Genomic DNA, 19082 nt, shown 5'->3' on the forward strand with positions numbered 1-19082 from the left:
GAGTAATACATTGAAGCTTTCCAGATTTAACCAATAAGTTAACTTGCAAGCAGAAGAAACACAATTCTAAACCAGTTCACGTTAAAATGCTGGCGACTTATGTACCCCGCAAGTTTGAGGGGATGGTCCTAGCTTCAGGCTTAGCTGCCTCTAGGTTCAAATACTGTCATCAGGGTCCGCTGTATGTCTCTCTCTTTATCCCTCAGCTCCACTTTGCCTTATTATCAGACAAGCTTTATCCAGATGGACATAAGACGACAGTTCACGGTCTCAAGGCTGTGTCCTACACAAAGCCCTCAATGCCAACTTAGTAAAACGCATCTTTCCCACAACCTCTGAGAAAAGACTCATGGAAAGCCGTGATTAGCCCATTCTTAGGAGGTATCCATTCCTGGACCAATCAATGTGGCCAGAAGGATTGAGTCCTCTGATTGGATGAGGCTGAGTCATGTGACCTCCCTGAACCGCATAAACTGAATTATATTGTTCTGAAAATAGGAAAAAGTAGTTTGCAAAAAAGATGAGGTGCTGGCCTGCCTTGTGTACCTCGTGGTCAACAAGCATAATCTGAAGAATCCAGGAACTCCCAAAGGATTCTAAGAGGTCACAAAGACTGATGCCATCCGGCCCCAAAACTTCTACAGGACTGTCAAGAGAAAAAATACCTGGATCACTCAGGTGCCCTCTCCTCAGTCTTCCTCTCTCCAGGCTTGAAGAACTACAGCCATTTCCAAGTTCTAAAAGGACAGCTAGGGGAGTTATTTGTTTGTTTATTTGTTTGCTTTGATTTCAGAAAGATGCGAACTCCAGGATCTCTTGAGAGGCTGCCAGGTAAGGAACCATGTGGTTAAAATTCACTCTTGGAGCCTACGCTCCTGATAAATGCAATCATGGCTTCATACATCTGGCATCAAGAAACAGTAATCTTTCAGCAAAAACTCTCACTTGGTGTATTTTTCTCAGCCTTGTCACAAGACCTTCCAATTTAACCTGAAGACACTCCTGAGTTAGTAGGAAGCTCAACAATATTTCTTCCCTGACAAATCCCTGTACTTCAGCTCCAGCTATCTCTGGGAATGCAAGGTGACTCCTTGTTGGGAAAATACTGCATTTGTCCCTTCCACGGTAAAGGGCTGTTGCTCACCGTATATAGTGAGGTTTTTCCAAGAAAGAGAAATATGTCCCATTTGCTCCATAACCTAAGAAGAAAACAAAACCCAGATTCGCACAAATAGAAGAAGGTTGAATTGTACTTGTTATTCTCAGCTTTGAGACTGCATTGATTACTTCTAGACAAAAAAAAAAAAAAGTTGTTTCTAATAAACAGTCACCCTGCATCAGGTTTATGTACTTGAGCTTAAAAGAAGCCAAGTAAAGTTATCTGTTCTTGTTGTACCTGATTAACCTCAATACACAAATCATACTAATCAATAGTTAATTAAAAATGTGGCACTACCTCATCCCTATGCAAACGTGACCCATCTTGTATATCACTAAGTTAAGAGCCATGCTGGCCATCCTCTAAAGCAACATAGAATTGTCCAGACAAGAGAATAAACATATTTCCAAAATATTTCTATGTAAGGACCTCAAATGTAATGTTTGACTATACTTGTAACTTGGGGCCATCCCAGAGAAGCCACCTTGCAACGGCTCATTTTAGGTGTCAGTTTGACTGGATTAAGGAACACCTAGAGAAAGCATCATTTGGGGGTGTGCCTATGAGCACTCTGGAGGTGTTTCCAGAGGTAATTTGTGCGTGAGTCTGCTTGGACTAAGGAGGGAAGATCCACTCTCAGCGTGGGTGGGTACCATCCAATCAGTTGAGGACCCTGACAGGACAAAAACCGAGGAAAAGCAAATGTGTCTCTATCTCTTGGAGCTGGGACACACTCTCCTTCTCCTGCCCTTGGACATCAGAACATCAGACTTCCTGATTTCCGGACTCTGGGACTTAACACCAGCAGCCCCCTGGGTTCTCAGGCTTTTGGCCTTGGACTGAGAGTTATACCATCATCTTCCCAAGTTCTGAGGCCGTTAGACGCAAGCCAGGCTACCAACATCCCAAGGTCTCCAGCTTGTAGACAGTTTGTCGTGGGACTTCTCAGCCTTCATACTCACATGAGCCAATTCCCCCAGTAAGTCCATTTTTGTGTATCTGTTTATACATGATGGGTTCTGCCTCTCTGAAGAACCCTGACCAATACATGCCTCATTTGGTACACAGATCTTCCCAGTCTTGGAATCAGTACCTCCTTGACCATGCTGCCTGTATCCTCTGCACATTTAAGGTTTGTGGAGATGCTCCCATGGTGATTTGAAGTACTGCGTTTCCATTTTCAAATTTTCTCCAGGCTGAGAGCCTGTGAACTCACCCTCACCCTGATCTCATCTTCACTCATGCCTTCAAAACTACAATCAAGAACAATCAGGCAGAACTGATTTATTTATCATCTCCTGGGTTGCTGGTAACTCTTAGTGAGTCTCTTTATTTTAACTTCACGCTCATTTCTGCCATAACAAAAGCATATATTTTATTGATAAATGTTTCTGTACCCCGACTTATTCCAAAGAGGACTTGAAATGGCTAGGAAAATAGTACGTTGGAAATAGCTTTGTCAGAATTACCCGTTTTATGGATTCAGTTCACGGTGATTTCTTGCAGTGGCCGTGTCTGTGACCCCAACTCCCTCACTTCTTCAGGTAATAGATGCACCCAACCCCACTCTTAGCTGTAGAAGGACTCAAGTTGAGTCCATCGTAGTATCTCAAACCCCCAGGCTAAGGGTAGACAGATAACCCAAGAGAGCCAATTACAACTCTTTCCTGGGAGTTTTCAAACAAAAGCTAGGACAGGGAAGTCCATTTCCTTTCTGGCAACAAAGCCATAGGGATGAATGGCCAGGAGATTTCTGCCAAGATTCTCACCATGTACAAAAATTCCATCTACAGTAGGAGGAAAGAATCCAGGTTATAGAGAGGAGAGGAAGAGAAAATGGGCAAAAGAAAGCCACCCCAATGTCTAGTTATGTCAGCCCTCATATTCCCCTTTTCTGATGCAATGAGTTAGATACAGGACCCTGGAAGAACACCCCAAGAAGAGATGCAGACAAGATACTCATCACTCTGGCCTTCATGGAAGTCAGCGTTCACATGTTTTAACTGATTTAACTGACTCTCTGCACCCTACCTCGCTGACAGACCTCCCTTCTCTCCTAGAGTTTTCCTCTGTAAGAACCAGACTTTCCAAAGAACTTGCTATAATCTAAACAATGAAGAATCTCACCAGCCAAGAAAAAAGGCTGTCAGACCCTGTGGCCACCCATTCTCCCCAGTTGCAGGCACTGGGGAAGCCTCCGTCCTCACTCCTCCTACCTCTAAGCCAACCCCAGCCCAGGAAACCAGGCCATTGGGAGCACCTGATCACCCCTCTTGGTCTGCCTGGGGTTAGGTGTCTGGAAACATGGGCTTGGCATTGATGGTGGGTACCATTAGCCAATGGGCTACCTAAAGAGAAGCAGCCTCCTGGGAGTCAGGAAAACAACCTGGGTGTTGTCCAAAGACTCTAGGCAGAAGGAAAGCATCTGAGGATCCCAAAGAAGGGAAATTTCAAAGAAGAACGGGGAGAGTCTGAGGGTGCTGCCGATGAAGATAAGCTGTCACTGCAGCCATTGTAGAAGGAACGTGCAGCCTCTGGCTAGGCATTAAAAATATCCAGCCTTTGGAGACAAGCAATCCCAGGTGTACCAGATGTGGTTCCCAGACCCCACCTCACTGCTAAAGAATGATTTGTAATGATCCTGGGATCAGCCCGTGGATCCACCTGCATGGCCACCAAGCCACAGCCTCCCCAGTCTCTATTAACAGTAGCTATCATGCTTGGAGTTCTTTCTGGGTGCCAAGAACTGTGCTGAGAGCTCAGCAGGCATCACAGTGTCTAATTCTTGCAATAACCCTGTGAAGTATGGATTCTATTTTTATCTCCATATTATAGATACAACTAAGATTCAGAGAAATAAAGTCACTTTTATCAAGTCAGCAGCACAGCCAGAATCCAAATGAGTTCTTCCTGACTCCAAAGCCGGGATGCTCCTCTTCCCAGATTTTCTCGGCTTCCTCCAAGAGACTGGACTCTGTCATCCACACCCACATCTTCAGGCCCTGATGGAAACATTTCCCCAATTCTCAGACTACCAAAGGTCAGAGATGAGCACTGTCTGAAATTGTGACTGCCGGTCCCACCCACAAGATTGGACCACCTTGGAGATGATCCCCAGCCCCAAGCTTGCTCTCATCCTCCATGTGCTCTGTGCACAGTAATTCAGAATGCCGGGATTCACCATCATCTCATTAAAGCTGATGACTCAGTTTCCCCAACCCTACTCTGCTTAGTCTCCCTGCCTTTCCCCTTCAGCCCGTCCCAAGGAGGCCCAAAATGCCTCGTGGCCAAACCCACCCACATATTGACAAAGGGTCAGAGTTGCCCATCTTGAGCTCGGAGCCAAGGTCTGTGTGCTGGGCACCAAGAGGAGCACGCTTTGGCTTCCTTCCAACAAAATGTAAATACAGAGCAGAGGAGAAATGAGGAGGGCCAATCCTAAGGCTGCACCAGGTCTCATAAATGACAAATGCTGTACACTCATGTCAGGAAGCCAAGGCTATAAAAGCCACAAGTGAATTAGGATGGAGTCCAAAGTGGTGATGTCATGTGAGAACATCTTCACATAGCGTCACTGCCTGGGAATGGGGCTGGAACTTGTGTCCTGGACAGCCAGAGATCTCAGACCCTGATGGAGCCTCTCACTGGGAAAAGAAGACGGAGAACAAAGCAAAAATGAGCTCCAGAGTCCCTGCTTCTCTCAAGGAAATCAGGGTGGCCGGGGAACACGAGGAAGCCACGGTGGCATGTGTTGGTCTAGGACTGACATCCCCATTAGCATCCTGATCTGTCTTGGAGAAGTCTTTGGCAGGGTGCAAATCCAAAGCCCATTCTCCATCGCCAACTCTACTCCCCAGATATTCGTGAAACCAAAGGGACCAGATCCTTCCTGGTACCGCAGGAGGGCACAGAAGACCAGGGCTCAGCCAGTCAGATGTTTGCTACCAGGGTTTTGACTCTCAAAAGACAGTTGCAAAGATGGAGTCAGCTCTGTCCCTGCTTGGATAGCTCCCACCAGCTGGTTCCAACCCTCCCACATTCCTCCTGCCCATTCCTCAAGCCTGATCTTGCAGCTGATCATCTGTGACCCCCCCAAAAACCTTCTAGGAAACTCTCTCCTTCCTTCATAAATAGGATTAACTGCTGTGGCTTTCAGCCAAGAATCCTGACTGATATACACTTCCTTTTATTCTTTGTGTTTTGTTTTCAGAGCCAGCAGCCCCAAGGATACTTCCAACAGTGGGCATTGGTGCAATTCTATAAAAAGAAACCAGAAACCATTTAAATGTGTGAGGAAGAAGCACTTCCAGATGTTTGAGGAAAGATGTAAGATAGCAAGGTATCGCCTGAAGCCCAGATTTGGGATCTAAGTCCTGTATTTCATACCTCAGGGCCTTTGCATATATTTTTCCCTGGTCTTTTCACTGGACTAAACCCCACCCATCATCCAGGTCTCAGTCTAAATGTCACTTCCTCTGAACAGTTATCATAATGGATCATGATACATTGACTTGTCTATTTGTTTAATGTCCTTATACCCCCATTACACTGTAAGCACCAGGAGGGAGGGAACAGGGCTGTTTTGCTCACTTGTCACTCCGCAGTGCCTGGCATAGCCTGGCATGTAATTGGCATTCCATAAGTATTTGTAAAGGAATTCACAATCCAGGGGACGCAACCACCCATCCAGTGAGTATCTTCATGGCACCCATGAGGTGGACACTATTATTATCATCCCTGTTTTACAGGTAAGAATGTGAGAAACAAGGAGTTTAAGGAATTTGCCATAAGTCACCCAGAGGAGGCAGGGTGAAGAAGGGATTTGAACCTGAGCATACTGACTCCAGAGCCCTCTTAGCTGCTCCATGGAGCAGGGGCTTTATGCAAAGTAGAGGTTCTGATCCTCTACTGTTGCAAAACAAAACAAAATTTAGTGGTTTAAAAAATACATCATTCGTTCTGCTAATAAATCTGTACTTTGGACAGGGTTCAAAGGAAAGGGTTCATTTCTGTTCTTCCCAGGGCTTGGAGGAACCACTCTCAAGGTGAAGGTGAATCTTTTTTTTTGAGATGGAGTCTCACTCTGTCACCCAGGCTGGAGTGCAGTGGAGCGATCTTGGCTCATTGCAGCCTCCACCTGCCAGGTTCAAGCAATACTGGATACTTCTGTGCCTCAGCCTCCTGGTTAGCTGGGATTACAGGTGCCTGCCACCAAGCCTGGCTAATTTTTGTATTTTTGTAGAGACAGGGTTTCACCATATTGGCCAGGCTGGTCTCAAACTCCCAACCTCAAGTGATCCACCAACATTGGCCTTCCAAAGTGCTGGGATTATGGGTGTGAGCCACCACGCCCAGCCAAGGTGAATCTTTCATATGGCTGGAGAGTTGATGCTGGTGTCAGCTGAAAGCTTAGCCAGGGCTGTGCACCAGAGGGCCTTGGTTCCTCTCCACATGGGTCTTGCCTTGTGCTGCTTGGGCTTCCTCACAGCATGGTGGCTATGTGCCAAGAATGAGAGAACCAGGAAAACATTGCACAACCTCTTCTAACCTGGCCTTTGCAGTCTCATAAAGCCACTGCCACTACATCCTATTTGTGCAAACAGTCTCAATCCTGCTCAGGTTCAAGAGGAGATTGGTACTTTGCCTCTTGATGGGTGTGAGACAAGCTTCTAGAAGGACCCACCGGATGGGAGATGATATTTTGGCCATCTTCAGAGAATACAATCTGCCTCAGCAAACAGCATATTGTATGACTTCACCAGTCTGTCCTAACTTACAAACCCCACTTCAAAATTACCACCCCTGGGAACCCCACTGCAAGTTTAGAAAAATCTCTGGACTCACGAGATCAGGAGATCGAGACCATCCCGGCTAATAGGGTGAAACCCTGCCTCTATTAAAACTGCAAAAAATTAGCCGGGTATGGTGGCAAGCACCTGTAGTCTCAGCTACTCGAGAGGCTGAAGCAGGAGAATCACTTGAACCCAGGAGGGGGAAGTTGCAGTGAGCGGAGACTGCGCCACTGCACTCCAGCCTGGGTGACAGAGTGAAATTCCTTCTCAAAAAAAAGAGAAAGAAAGAAAAAAATCACCGGACTCAAAGAAAAGATGCTAGGAAAAGTAAATGCCACTGGAGGGGCAGGCAAGGTCGGGGGAGTCTTCCCCCACAATATTTGCATATTTTCACTTCATTTCCTTACAATGCCTGAAGCTCTACTAATTAGAAACTCATTTGAGATAACTAGTTACCAATTTAAAAATGCAAACACCTCCTAGGGCTAGCCACAGTCCTCCAAACAGTCATGTAAATTGGTTCTGTCAAGGATTTTCTACCACCCCCTGCTGAGAGCCAGTTGCAAGGAGAGACTAGGGAAGGGCATTGGGTAACTTTGTTGGTAAAACCTCTTCTGGAAGAGACATTTGGGAAAAGAAGCAAATAGAGTTCAGCAGAAGAGGTAAGAAAGTAAGTTTATGTTTGGCCACGCACCGTGGCTCACACCTGTAATCCCAGCACTTTGGGAGGCCGAGTCGGGCAGATCACGAGGTCAAGAGGTCAGACCATCCTGGCCAACATGGCGAAGCCCCGTCTCTAGTAAAACTTCAAGAATTACCTGGGCATGATTCACACCTGTAGTCTCAGCTACTCTGGAGCCTGAGGCAGGAAAATCGCTTGAACCCGGGAGGCAGAGGTTGCAGTGGGCCGAGATCATGCCACTGCATTCCAACCCAGCGACAGAGCAAGACTCCATCTCATAAAGAAAAAAAAAAAAAAAAAAAAAGTAAGCTTATTTTTAAGCCTGAACAAGTGTAGTGGTTTAGGGGCTCTGCAAATATGGCCCCAATCAGGCTACAAGATGTTGTGGCAGCAACATTTACACCCAGTCACTCCTGGCCGGCTGAGCCACTTTGCAAAACACCCTTGTACAGCTGTGCAGAGCGGCTGGCCCCACCGGCAGCCGGCAGAGCCATAACTCACACTGTCACCACTCCCCTCAAACCCCTTTGGTAAGCATTTTTAATCAATGCAACAGGAATAAACATTTGCTGCAGAGCGGCAATGTGCAGGGAGGAACATGGTTCCACTCAGGCTCGGAAAGCAAAACCTCCTGGCTGTTTGCATCTATGTGAGAGCTCGCGGGAAAAGCCCTCTGTGTGGCTGCCAGCCTCACGCACTCCCCTCAACGGGTGAGTTTCTCTTTCCACGTTCATCTATGCTCTGACATGCCATCTGTCAACCACCACACCACTCTCAGTTGACATTTCAAAGCATCTTTGCCCTGTGAATGGTAACCAGCCCTGCCCTGCAAGCCCCCCGGTGACATTGAACTTAAATGAGAGAGAAAACAGGCTTCAGGGTGGATTTCAGTTCAGCATCTTGGAATCTCTGTGTGGACATGAAATCTGTCTCCCCCGCTGTGGCCTGCATCCTTGTTTGTCATCTGGTTTGGTTGTTGGGGGCTTGGAAACTCATGGGCGCCTTTGCAATTTGTGGAGAAGCTGCACGGCCCTTCCAACAAAAGCAAGCAATAGGAACAGAAGCCCAAGGCTTCAGATCAAGGTGCAACTTAAAACAGCCTCAGTGTAAAAGCAAACAGGAGTCAGAGGGAAGCCTAAGGCAGAGTCTAGCCCCCAGGGCAGCTATAAGGCAAAGAGAAAGACAAAAAAAGAGAGAGAGAGAGAGAGAGAGATAGGAGGAGACATGAGGCACCCAGGCCTCTGCACCAAAATCCCTAGAAGAGAGGCTTCCTAACAATGCAGGAGGCTGAGGTGGGCACACAAAGAAGTTCAAGACTAGCCTGGGCAACATAGCGAGACCCTGTCTTTACAAAAAGTACAAAAATTAGCTGGGTGTGGTGGTGCATGCCTGTGGTCCCAGCTACCCAGGAGGCTGAGGTGGGAGGATGGCTTGAACCCAGGAGGTAGAGGCTGCAGTGAGCTGAGATAGCACCACTGCACTCTAGCGTGGGCGACACAACGAGACTTCATCTCAAAAAAACTTTTTTAAATTTTGGAAAAGGATCACCCTGGCTACTTGAATGGATGATAAGAAGGTAAGAGCAGAAGCAAGGAGACCAGCAGGGAGATTCTGCTGGTGGGAGTCCACAGTGGCTCAGACCAGGCTGGCGCTGAAGACCGGCTGGATTCTATATATATTTTGACAAGGAAGTAACTCACTGACTCTTAAAGAGTGGGCTTTAGGAGACTGTATTTTTTACAACCTCTCAGAGGATTCCAATGCAGTCTGAAGTTGAAGAACTCCTGATTCAGGTGAAGCTCCTGTTTCATCCTTGGGGAAGTACCTACTGACTTTTCTCCAAGTCGCCTCAAAAGAGGTGCTAGACAAGATGTGCTCCAACATCTGAACATGTGTGCACAGCTCTAGAGCAGACCTCAGGACACTGAGTCAAAGGTTAGGGGCAGGGAGTACAACAGTGAACAACCACCATCCTCTTTTCAATGAGCTTTGGACTTGATGAGGGAAATAAAAAGCAAAAAAAAAAAAAAAATCATTTTCAACTCAAAATGGTAAGAGTTATGGTGACAGTATGCCTGGGGCAGTGGGAGCACATAGAAGGGGCGCGCAATTGGCCAGGTGTGGTGGCTCACGCCTGTAATCCCAGCACTTTGGGAGGCCAAGGTGGGTGGATCTCTTGAGGCCAGGAGTTCAAAATCAGCCTGGCCAACATGGTGAAATCCTGCCTTTACTAAAAATACAAAAAAATTAGCCAGGCATGATAGTGGGCGCCTGTAATTCCAGCTACTCGGAAGGCTGAGGTGGGAGAATTTCTTGAACCCAGGAAGTGGAGATTGCAGTGAACCTAGATAGCGCCACTGCACTCCAGCCTGGGTGGTCAGAGCGAGACTCCATCTCAAAAAAAAAAAAAAAAAAGCCGGAGGGTGGGTGGGCATCCAATCTATTTCAGGTGGTCAGAAATACTTCCCCATCAGAAGACTCCTAAGTTGAAGACTAGAAAATGGTAGGAATTAGCCAGATCATTAGGAGAGGTGTGGAAGATCATTCCCAGCAGAGGGAAGAGCATGTGCAAAAATCAAAAAGCGAGAGGGTGAGGAGCTGAGAGATGTTCATATAATTGTAAAAAGTGACTAATGTAGAGGTAAGTTGGAGCCAAATCTTAAAGGCTCTTTGTCATGTTTATCCTGAAGACAAAGGGAGACAGTAGATGTTTTTAGGCGGGGGAGTAATGATCCACTTTGTGCTATAAAAAGAGCAGTCTGGCTGTAGGAGAGTGGGAGGTGAGTAGACCGGATAGGAGGCTGCAATACACCAAGTGAGACAAGATGGTTGGCTGGACCAAGGCTGTGGCAGTGTGGATGGAGAGGAGAGGGTACACTAACTTGACTGAGAAAGAGGGAGGAATGCAGGATGAGGCCCAGGTGTTTTAGAAGCTGGGTGGATGGTGGTGTGAATCTGACGTAGTGAGCCCAGGCAGAAGAGAAATCAGGAGAGGAAAGGTAAGGTGAGGTCAATGCAAGACAGACAGCGAAGTGGAGATAACCAGTGGGTAGTTGGATTCATCAGCCTAAAGTTACACAGAGAGCTCTGGAATGGAAATAAATAGGAAAGGACTTTGGGAATAGGTGAATCCTCCCTGAATAATGTGTAGACAAAGGAGGATAGAACACAGGGGACAGAAAAAGTGAAGAGATTTGTGATTAAAACCAACCATCCATCAGACGTCTTCCAATAAAACACTTGTTAGAGGTTTCCTCAGTGTGAGTTATCCAGGACCAGAACTAAAGACTATATTCACAATAAAATAACTGCTGGGAAGGTCTTAATGAAAACATTTAATGCTGCTTTTAAAGCAACAACAACAACAACAACAAAAAGGTTTTAGCTACTGCACAGACCCTGGAGCAATTTTTCGGCAAGAGTCTATCAAACACGAATCTGATCTGACTCAAGGAGGTGTCATATCAAGTGTAAAAATCCAATTCCAATGTCCGTAAGAGCCTTTCCGCCAGGTACAAGACCCTAATCCAGTTGAAGTGATTCTCTATTGATTAATAGGCTGGGAATACACAGGTTGTTGGTTTTTGAGATTTCTCTCCCTGTGTCTTCATACCAGCTGTGAAAGAGTCAAAAGGCTCCCCACTGTCAAAATAAAAATGACATTTGGTCATAGAGGACACAGATTATAGGTCAATCACCTTGATGACTTTTTAACTATGAGGAGCCATTAATGTTACTGAATAAGCAAATCTGTTTGCATAACCAGATTTTTATAGGCTACTGGGAATAAAGGTTTTCCTAAGTGGGTGATTTGTACAACGATAGCCTTTGGGTCTCTGATGGAACAGCTCTGATGAGGAAATGTTCCTTTAATTATGTGGAAGGCCAATTACCACGTTATAGCCACATTGTTTTGCAGATTGCATATAATTTCACCATTTCCATAGCTTCAGCACTATAATTCTGGAGAAAATGCAGGCACCAAGAAGACACTTGAGGCACATTATGCCGGAGATAAAGATGTTTTAGAGAATTCAATTTAAGCTACAACATTAAAGTTATTTTGTTGAATAAAACATAATGCAATAATGAGCTTGTGTATGTCAACTCTATAGTGGAGGTAATAATAGCTAGAGAGAGCATGTCCCCTCTCCTCTTTTTCATGCTCATTAGAGTAATAGATAATGCTATAGAGAGAACCTTTCTCTAATATGTGCTTCATCTCAGGTTAAGCGTGTGTTGTGCAACTGTGCTTCATGAAAAAAAAAAATGGTAAAGGAACTAATATGGGAGCCATTCACAAAAGTGCTACCACTTGATGTTATTTTATACTCTGAGATTTCTTATTCCCAGTGCCAACCAGGAATGGACTTTCTGGAGAAGCTCAGATTAATCACTCCTTATATACTTGGCACTGGGAGGTCTGTATGGAGCAAGTGAAGAAATCAGCAGAGTGAAGACAGAGGGCAAACAACATGATCGGGGAAAGGCAAAGTTACTGCAATGTTGGTTTCAATCCTGTCAGTCATGAGTGAGACCCATGACTTCCTCTCTCTAGGACTCAGTGGTTCTTATCTGTAAAGTGGAGGAATAGAAAGGCCCTTTAAAGTATTAACATTCTCTGACCTATCTGTAAAACACTTTCCATTCATACTGATGGGAATCTTAACTACTTTGCCAAGAGGACATAATAATCATCAAGCTGAATGCACCAAACGACATTGCTCAAAACTATCTAAGCAAAAACTGAGAAAGTTACACAGGACAGACAAACCTCCTATAAGTGTAAGAACTCTTTAGCACATGTTTAGTGTGTCAGAGACAATGCTGTGTTCACACCATTCCTCTTCCTGGACATGCAGAAAGACTACATTTCCCACCCTCCCTTGCAGTTAGTTTGGAACCATGGGACTGCATTTCCACCAATAGGAATGTAAGAAATCACTTCTGGGCCAAGGTTATCAAAGGCAGGTGCAAGCTATGTTCCCTCTCTTCTCATCCACATGGCTACAAGTGGAAAAACTCTGAGATGGCAGAATTAAAAGATGGAAACCTCCAGGATCTCTGAATCACTGTTGGACAAGGGCCCCCAAGGAGAATCCCTGCCCTGCACCAGACTATGATACGGATGCCAACACACTGAGAGTTCAGGGTTTATTTGTCTCAGCAGCATCGTCTAGTGTTACACTGACTAACATCCTAAGGTTTGAGAGATCTAGCATACTGTTAATTGAAGCTAGATTTCAATTACATTGAGAACCTTGATTATCTATTTAAAAATAAAAACTCTCCAAAAAAACAAATAATCCACATTCCTTTTAACCACATGTGGCACATTTGCAAAAAAAAAAAAAAAAAAAAAAAAAACAACTGGCCACATATTAGGCCAAAAAGAAGTCTCAACAAAATCCACTATACGATTGACACTGTCCAGACCACATTTTCCTGACCATAATGCAACAAAATTAGAACAGCAAGAAGATAGCTAAATACAAGCATACATTTGGAAATTAAAAATATCTTTTCATGAGTTAAAGGAGAAATCAGAATAGAAATTACTAAATATTTACAACTGAATGAAAACAAAACTTTTTATATTTTTAAGTTCGATACATCCAGCTACTTGGCTTCTGCTTTCATCACATCATTGAGGAAAGCGGTGGTTGCTTATTGTACCCCTGCTTGTACTGCAGCCTGTAATGGATGAGAACCTCCCTGTTCCAGAGAGCTAAACACTGAACTAAATTGTGCTGTAACACAGCCCTGTGTTGGGGAATTGGGAGTGATCGTGCAAACTCTTGCAAATTTGCACAGTGACAGAGGCAATTGTTTGGGCAGCTGTTCACTACATGAAAAGTCAATTGACCAAAAGTCAGTCACTGAGCTATCTCAATACTTTCATTTTATTTTCTTTTGGTAGCAGGTTGCAATTAAAGGAGAGAAAGAAAACAAAGTGGTAAGAGTGTAAGATAATGTACACCCATGTGTAAAAGAAAATGACAAGACTAGATGACTTGTCTTCTCTTGGTTAGCTCCTTGGGCTGCATGTCTCCCTCCTCAGAGAACCTCGTTTGCCTTTGTCCAGATTCGTTAGGGCAGATAATCCAGGCACCTGCTCCCCCATGATGGAAGCCAAAGATGTCCCTGAAGCCACCTCCAGCTGCATCCTTTCCTGCATTGCCCACATGGTCACAACTCGGCTGATTAAACTCCCTCTCAGAACTTTGGTCTTGAGCAAAGGGATTCGAGGGTGAAGGGACTGAAGGTCTGTCCTTCCAAAGTGGTATGTGAGCAAATGACTAAAGTTTACCTAGCCCTTCCAAGCACTTTTTTTCTTAATTTTTATTTATTTGTTTATTTTTTGAGACAGAGTCTCCGCTCTGTTGCCTAGGCTGGAGTGCAGTGGCATGATCTTGGTTCACTACAACTTCCACCTCCCGGGTTCAAGGGATTCTCCTGCCTCAGCCTCCCCAGTAGCTGAGATAACAGGCATACGCCACCATGTCTGGCTAATTTTTTTGTATTTTTAGTAGAGATGGGGTTTCACCATGTTGGCCAGGCTGGTCTCGAACTCCTGGCCTCAAGGAATCCACCTGCCTCGGCCTCCCAAAGTGCTGGGATTACACGTGTGAGCCACTGTGCCCGGCCCCAAGTACTTGTTACACATCAACTCATTTAAACTTCACAGTAATACTGAGAAGAGTGATATCATCGCCATCTTACAGATCAGAAAACTGAGGCAGAAAGCTGTTAAAAGCCTTCCCTATGTAGCAGAGTCAAAGATATGAACCCAGGCCAACTCCTGCACCTAATCTCCACATTGCACTTCCATCAAGGTCCTCTGGAACTGCCTGACTCCTGTCTGCTGCAAGCCTACTTCTTCAGGAGAACCTTATTTCTACAAGTTCCCCAACAGCCTTCCAATAAAGTCCCTTTTGCTTCAAATACGCAGGTATTTTCTATTGTCTACGTCCAAAAAACTTTCAATGATATATTAAGGGAGTATCAAACTGGGTATACTTGTAAATATGTGTGCTTGAAAGTGTAATTTGAAAGTGGAAGTAGAGACTTAGAGCTCCCCAACGGCTATGGGTTAGTACACGTATTAAGGTTATATGGGTTGGCTGTGTCCCTGCCCGAATCTCATCTTGTAGCTCCCACAATTCCCATGTGTCATGGGAAGGACTCGGCGGGGGGTAACTGGATCATGGGGTGGGTCTTTCCCATGCTGTTCTCATGATAGTGAATAAGTCTCACGAGGTCTGATGGATTTATAAAGAGGAGTTCCTTTGCGCAATTTATCTCTTACCCACCACCGTGTAAGAAGCCCCTTTGCTCTTCCTTCATCTTCTGCCATGATTGTGAGGCCTCCCCAGCTATGTGGAACCCATCCTGAAAATGCCACTAAACCTCCTTTTCTTTATAAATTACCCAGTCTCCAGTATGTCCTTATTAGCAGTGTGGGAACAGGCTAATAAAGAGGGTGAATCACAAAAACAAGATGCTGTAAAAAATGACCCCAGTATCTCAGCTGCCTGCCGGCGGAGACGCAGCTTTTGAGTTGCCGGGCGGCGTTTGTTGGGTCGGCGGCATCAGGGATCCGCCGCGGCGTGTGGTCCGCGTAGTGCGGCCCGTGCTGCGCCCCGCGGCAGGCAGAGCTCACGCTTCTGCCCCCCCGACTGGTCCGGGGTCTGGGCACCGCGTCGACGGCGGCTCCGCAGGACGCGCAAACCGGGCCGCAGCCCATGCCCCGAGCGGACTGCATTATGAGGCATCTGCCTTACTTCTGCCGGGGCCAAGTGGTGCGGGGCTTCGGCCGCGGCTCCAAGCAGCTGGGCATCCCCACAGCTAATTTTCCTGAGCAAGTAGTAGATAATCTTCCAGCTGATATATCCACTGGCATTTACTATGGTTGGGCCAGTGTTGGAAGTGGAGATGTCCATAAAATGGTGGTGAGCATAGGATGGAACCCATATTACAAGAATACGAAGAAGTCTATGGAAACACATATCATGCATACCTTCAAAGAGGACTTCTATGGGGAAATCCTCAATGTCGCCATTGTTGGCTACCTGAGACCAGAAAAGAACTTTGATTCTTTAGAGTCACTTATTTCAGCAATTCAAGGTGATATTGAAGAAGCTAAGAAACAACTAGATTTACCAGAACATTTGAAAGTCAAAGAAGACAATTTCTTCCAGGTTTCTAAAAGCAAAATAATGAATGGCCACTGATGAAAAATCATATTTATTCATTCACTGTTTTCTAGTGTTTCTGTGTTGATTACTGTCCAGCCTCATCTTGGTTATATACTAAAAATCAAACACTTTGCTACAGTTGTGAATTAGTTTGAACAGTACAACATAGTTACCATATCATGCTTCAACTGTTAAATTAAGGCCATCATGTCATAGCACGAAAAAGATACAGTTAAAAATCAAGATTTAAAGAATATATATTGATTAAAATGTACCACTAGAAAGGTATTACATGTGTGTAAGTATGGGTAAAAAGGCAAGTCACTAGTTTGAGATGAAAATTAAAATTTTCATGATAAAATACCAGCATATATGTAATTGTATAGTGTGTACTTCTAAACAGAGAAGGCTTATAAAAGTAAATGCATTAAGGCCGAGTGCAGTGGCTCACACCTGTAATCAATCCGAGTACTTTGGGAGGCTGAGGTGGGAGGATTGCTTGAGCTCATGAGTTCAAGACCAGTCTGGGCAACACAGCGAGACCCCATCTCTATAATAAAAAAAAAGGAAATGCATTAAATAGAAGGTTGATAGTTTATCATAAACCTGTGAGAAAGAAACTCAGACTTTGTATTTTGGGCATTAATACATTACAAACATGAAGATGTTTATAAAATTTTGTTGTAGTCATTTTCTTTGCAGTCACATTGTACCACCTTCATTATTGTATAGAGCTGCTTCAGTTCTGAGTCCTCTGGACTTCCCCTGCCTATCTGTTTTTTGTTGCCGTTGAAGACAGTAAAATAAGTGTTTTCAAATCTAAAAAAAAAAAAAAAAAAAAAAAAAAAATGACCCCAAAATTTCAGAGGCCTAACTTAATCGAGATCTGTTGATTGCTGACGTCATGGGTGGTATGCATGGGGGAGGGGCAGGGGACCTCTGCTCTGCTCCATGCAGTCATTTAGGGATCAATGCTTCTTCCAGGACAGGACTTCACCGTCTTCAACACATGGCTTCTGAGGCTGGTATGGAAGAATAAAGTGCAGAGGATCCTGGAGGAGAGATTTTTTTTATGGTCAAGTTTAAAGGTAGCATTTATTGCTTCTCACTCATATTCCACTAGCCAAAATATAATCCCATGGCCCCAGACTGAACACAAGAGGACTGGGATGTATAATCTAGCTGATGGCCCAGGAGCAAAATGAAACAGATTTGGCACACTCGACCTCTTCCCACTACACCAAAAAAATGTATTCAGTGTTCACCATATGCCCAACACAATATTAGGCACCATGCAGGAACTTTAAGCAAATCTCTGTATGTAAAAATTTATGATTTACTTGAAAAGACAGAATACACATTTCTGAAACACATGAGAATTACCCTAAACCAATAGAACATCCAAAATCATCTAGAGGAATAATAGAAGAAATCTCCATGAAACAAGAGATAACCTTTTCATGTATTAAATTTTAAAATATGTTTAAATGCTAATACAAAATTTCTCCCCAGGGTGAGGTGAAGCCGATATACTCATACATGGCTTATGATTATGTAAAATAATACAACTCTTACAGAAAGTCATCCTGGGCCATGTGCACTGGCTCACGCCTGTAATCCCAGCACTTTGGGAAACCGAGGCAGACAGATCACTTGAGGTCAGAAGTTTGAGACCAGCCTGGCCAACATGGTAAAACCCCATCTCTACTAAAAATACCAAAATTATCCAGGCATGGTGGTGGGTGCCTGTCATTCCAGCTACTCAGAAGGCTGAGGCACAAGAATCGCTTGAACCCAGGAAGCAGAGGTTGCAGTGAGCGGAGATCATACCACTGCACTCCAGCTTCAGTGACCGAGCGAGAACTCTGTTTCAGTGACTCACCCCTCCAATCCCAGCACTTTGGGAGGCAGAGGCAGGCTGATCACCTGAGGTCAGGAGATCAAGACCATCCTGGCTAACACGGTGAAACCCTGTCTCTAGTAAAAATACAAAAATTAGCCGGGCGTGGTGGCGGGTGCCTGTAGTCGCAGCTACTCGGGAGGCTGAGGCAGGAGAATGATGTGAACCTGGGAGGCAGAGCTTGCAGTGAGCCAAGATCGTGCCACTGCACTCCAGCCTGGGCGACAAAGCGAGACTCCGTCTCTAAAAAATAACAATAATAACAATGTTGGATAAAAAAGTATTGAAAAAATTTTCATTGCTAATGATTTAATTATTATCACATTGATCCTTGAAAATTGTTGTGATGCCCTGAATTTTAGTTTATTTTCTAGAATTTTTGTCATTAAAATTTCTACAAGATAATAGCAAAGAAAATCTGTAGACTAGATTTTCTATGAAAAATTATATGAATCAGTTTTTGTAGATGACAAGTGTTTCCGGAATTTATTTAATAGGTCACAGTTCAGTTCTAAATTAAATTTCACAGACCAAGTTTTAAAGTTGGCTTCTATAAAAGTAGGCAGTTAAAAAAAATTACCTTCATGTTACTTGCTGGACCTGGTAAGTAAAGATATTTATTACTGCATTATTTAAAATAGCAAAACATGGAAGCAATTTATATGTCCAACTATAGGGGAATGGTTGAATAAATAATGGCACATTCATTAAATTAAATCTAATGCAGTTATGAAAAGTCATAAGTATGAAAACCAGGGAGAATATGGAAAAAATAAGTGTAGTGTTAAGCAAAAAAAGAACTGAGAATTACGAGTAGCCTTGGATTGTGATTACATCAGATAAACAACAACAAAATTATTTACAGTGAGATGGAAAGTCTTACTATCTTTCAAATATTTGTAATGGTTTCATATTACTTTTATTATTTTATTTTATTTTATTTTATTTTGAGGTGGAGTCTTGTTCTGTCACCCAGGCTGGAGTGCAGAGTTATGATCTCGGCTCACTGCAACCTCTGCCTCCTGGGTTCAAGCAATTCTTATGCCTTAGCCTCCCGAGTAGCTGGGACTACAGGCACATGCCACCAAGCCCAGTTAATTTTTTGTATTTTTAGTAGAGACGGGGTTTCACCATGTTGGCCAGGCTGGTCTCAAACTTCTGACCTCAGGTGATCCACCCACCTCGACCTCCCAAAGTGCTGGGATTACAGGCATGAGCCACCACACTGGCACCATATTACCTTTAAATAATGTTTTAGGATACAAGGTGGCATTGTTTTAACATGTAAGTAAAGGAATCACCAGGATGCACTGGGTCGGTCCCTATAGATGAGCACCAGGGTGATATGCAC

General features: G+C 44.4%; 1 protein-coding gene and 1 long non-coding RNA gene across 3 annotated transcripts; both read left to right on the forward strand.

Annotated features, from left to right (window-relative positions):
- The first annotated feature begins 740 nt into the window (after nucleotides 1-740).
- LOC103880283 lies at nucleotides 741-14444 on the forward strand. Of its 2 annotated transcripts, none has more exons than XR_002519375.2 (4): nucleotides 741-831; nucleotides 5370-5498; nucleotides 13719-13916; nucleotides 14359-14444. It is a non-coding gene; the product is annotated as an uncharacterized LOC103880283 (long non-coding RNA). The 2 variants fall into 2 exon arrangements; XR_002519374.2 differs by having other exon boundaries at nucleotides 14322-14409.
- A 713-nt stretch (nucleotides 14445-15157) lies between these two features.
- On the forward strand, nucleotides 15158-16649 carry LOC101026936 (riboflavin kinase). Its single transcript, XM_031657939.1, has one exon. It carries the CDS (start codon nucleotides 15379-15381, stop codon nucleotides 15865-15867), a length of 489 nt encoding a protein of 162 aa, XP_031513799.1. The 5' UTR covers nucleotides 15158-15378; the 3' UTR covers nucleotides 15868-16649.
- The last annotated feature ends 2433 nt before the right edge of the window (nucleotides 16650-19082 follow it).

Source organism: Papio anubis, chromosome 18, assembly GCF_008728515.1.
Source record: "Papio anubis isolate 15944 chromosome 18, Panubis1.0, whole genome shotgun sequence".
Classification (NCBI taxonomy): Eukaryota; Metazoa; Chordata; class Mammalia; order Primates; family Cercopithecidae; genus Papio; species Papio anubis.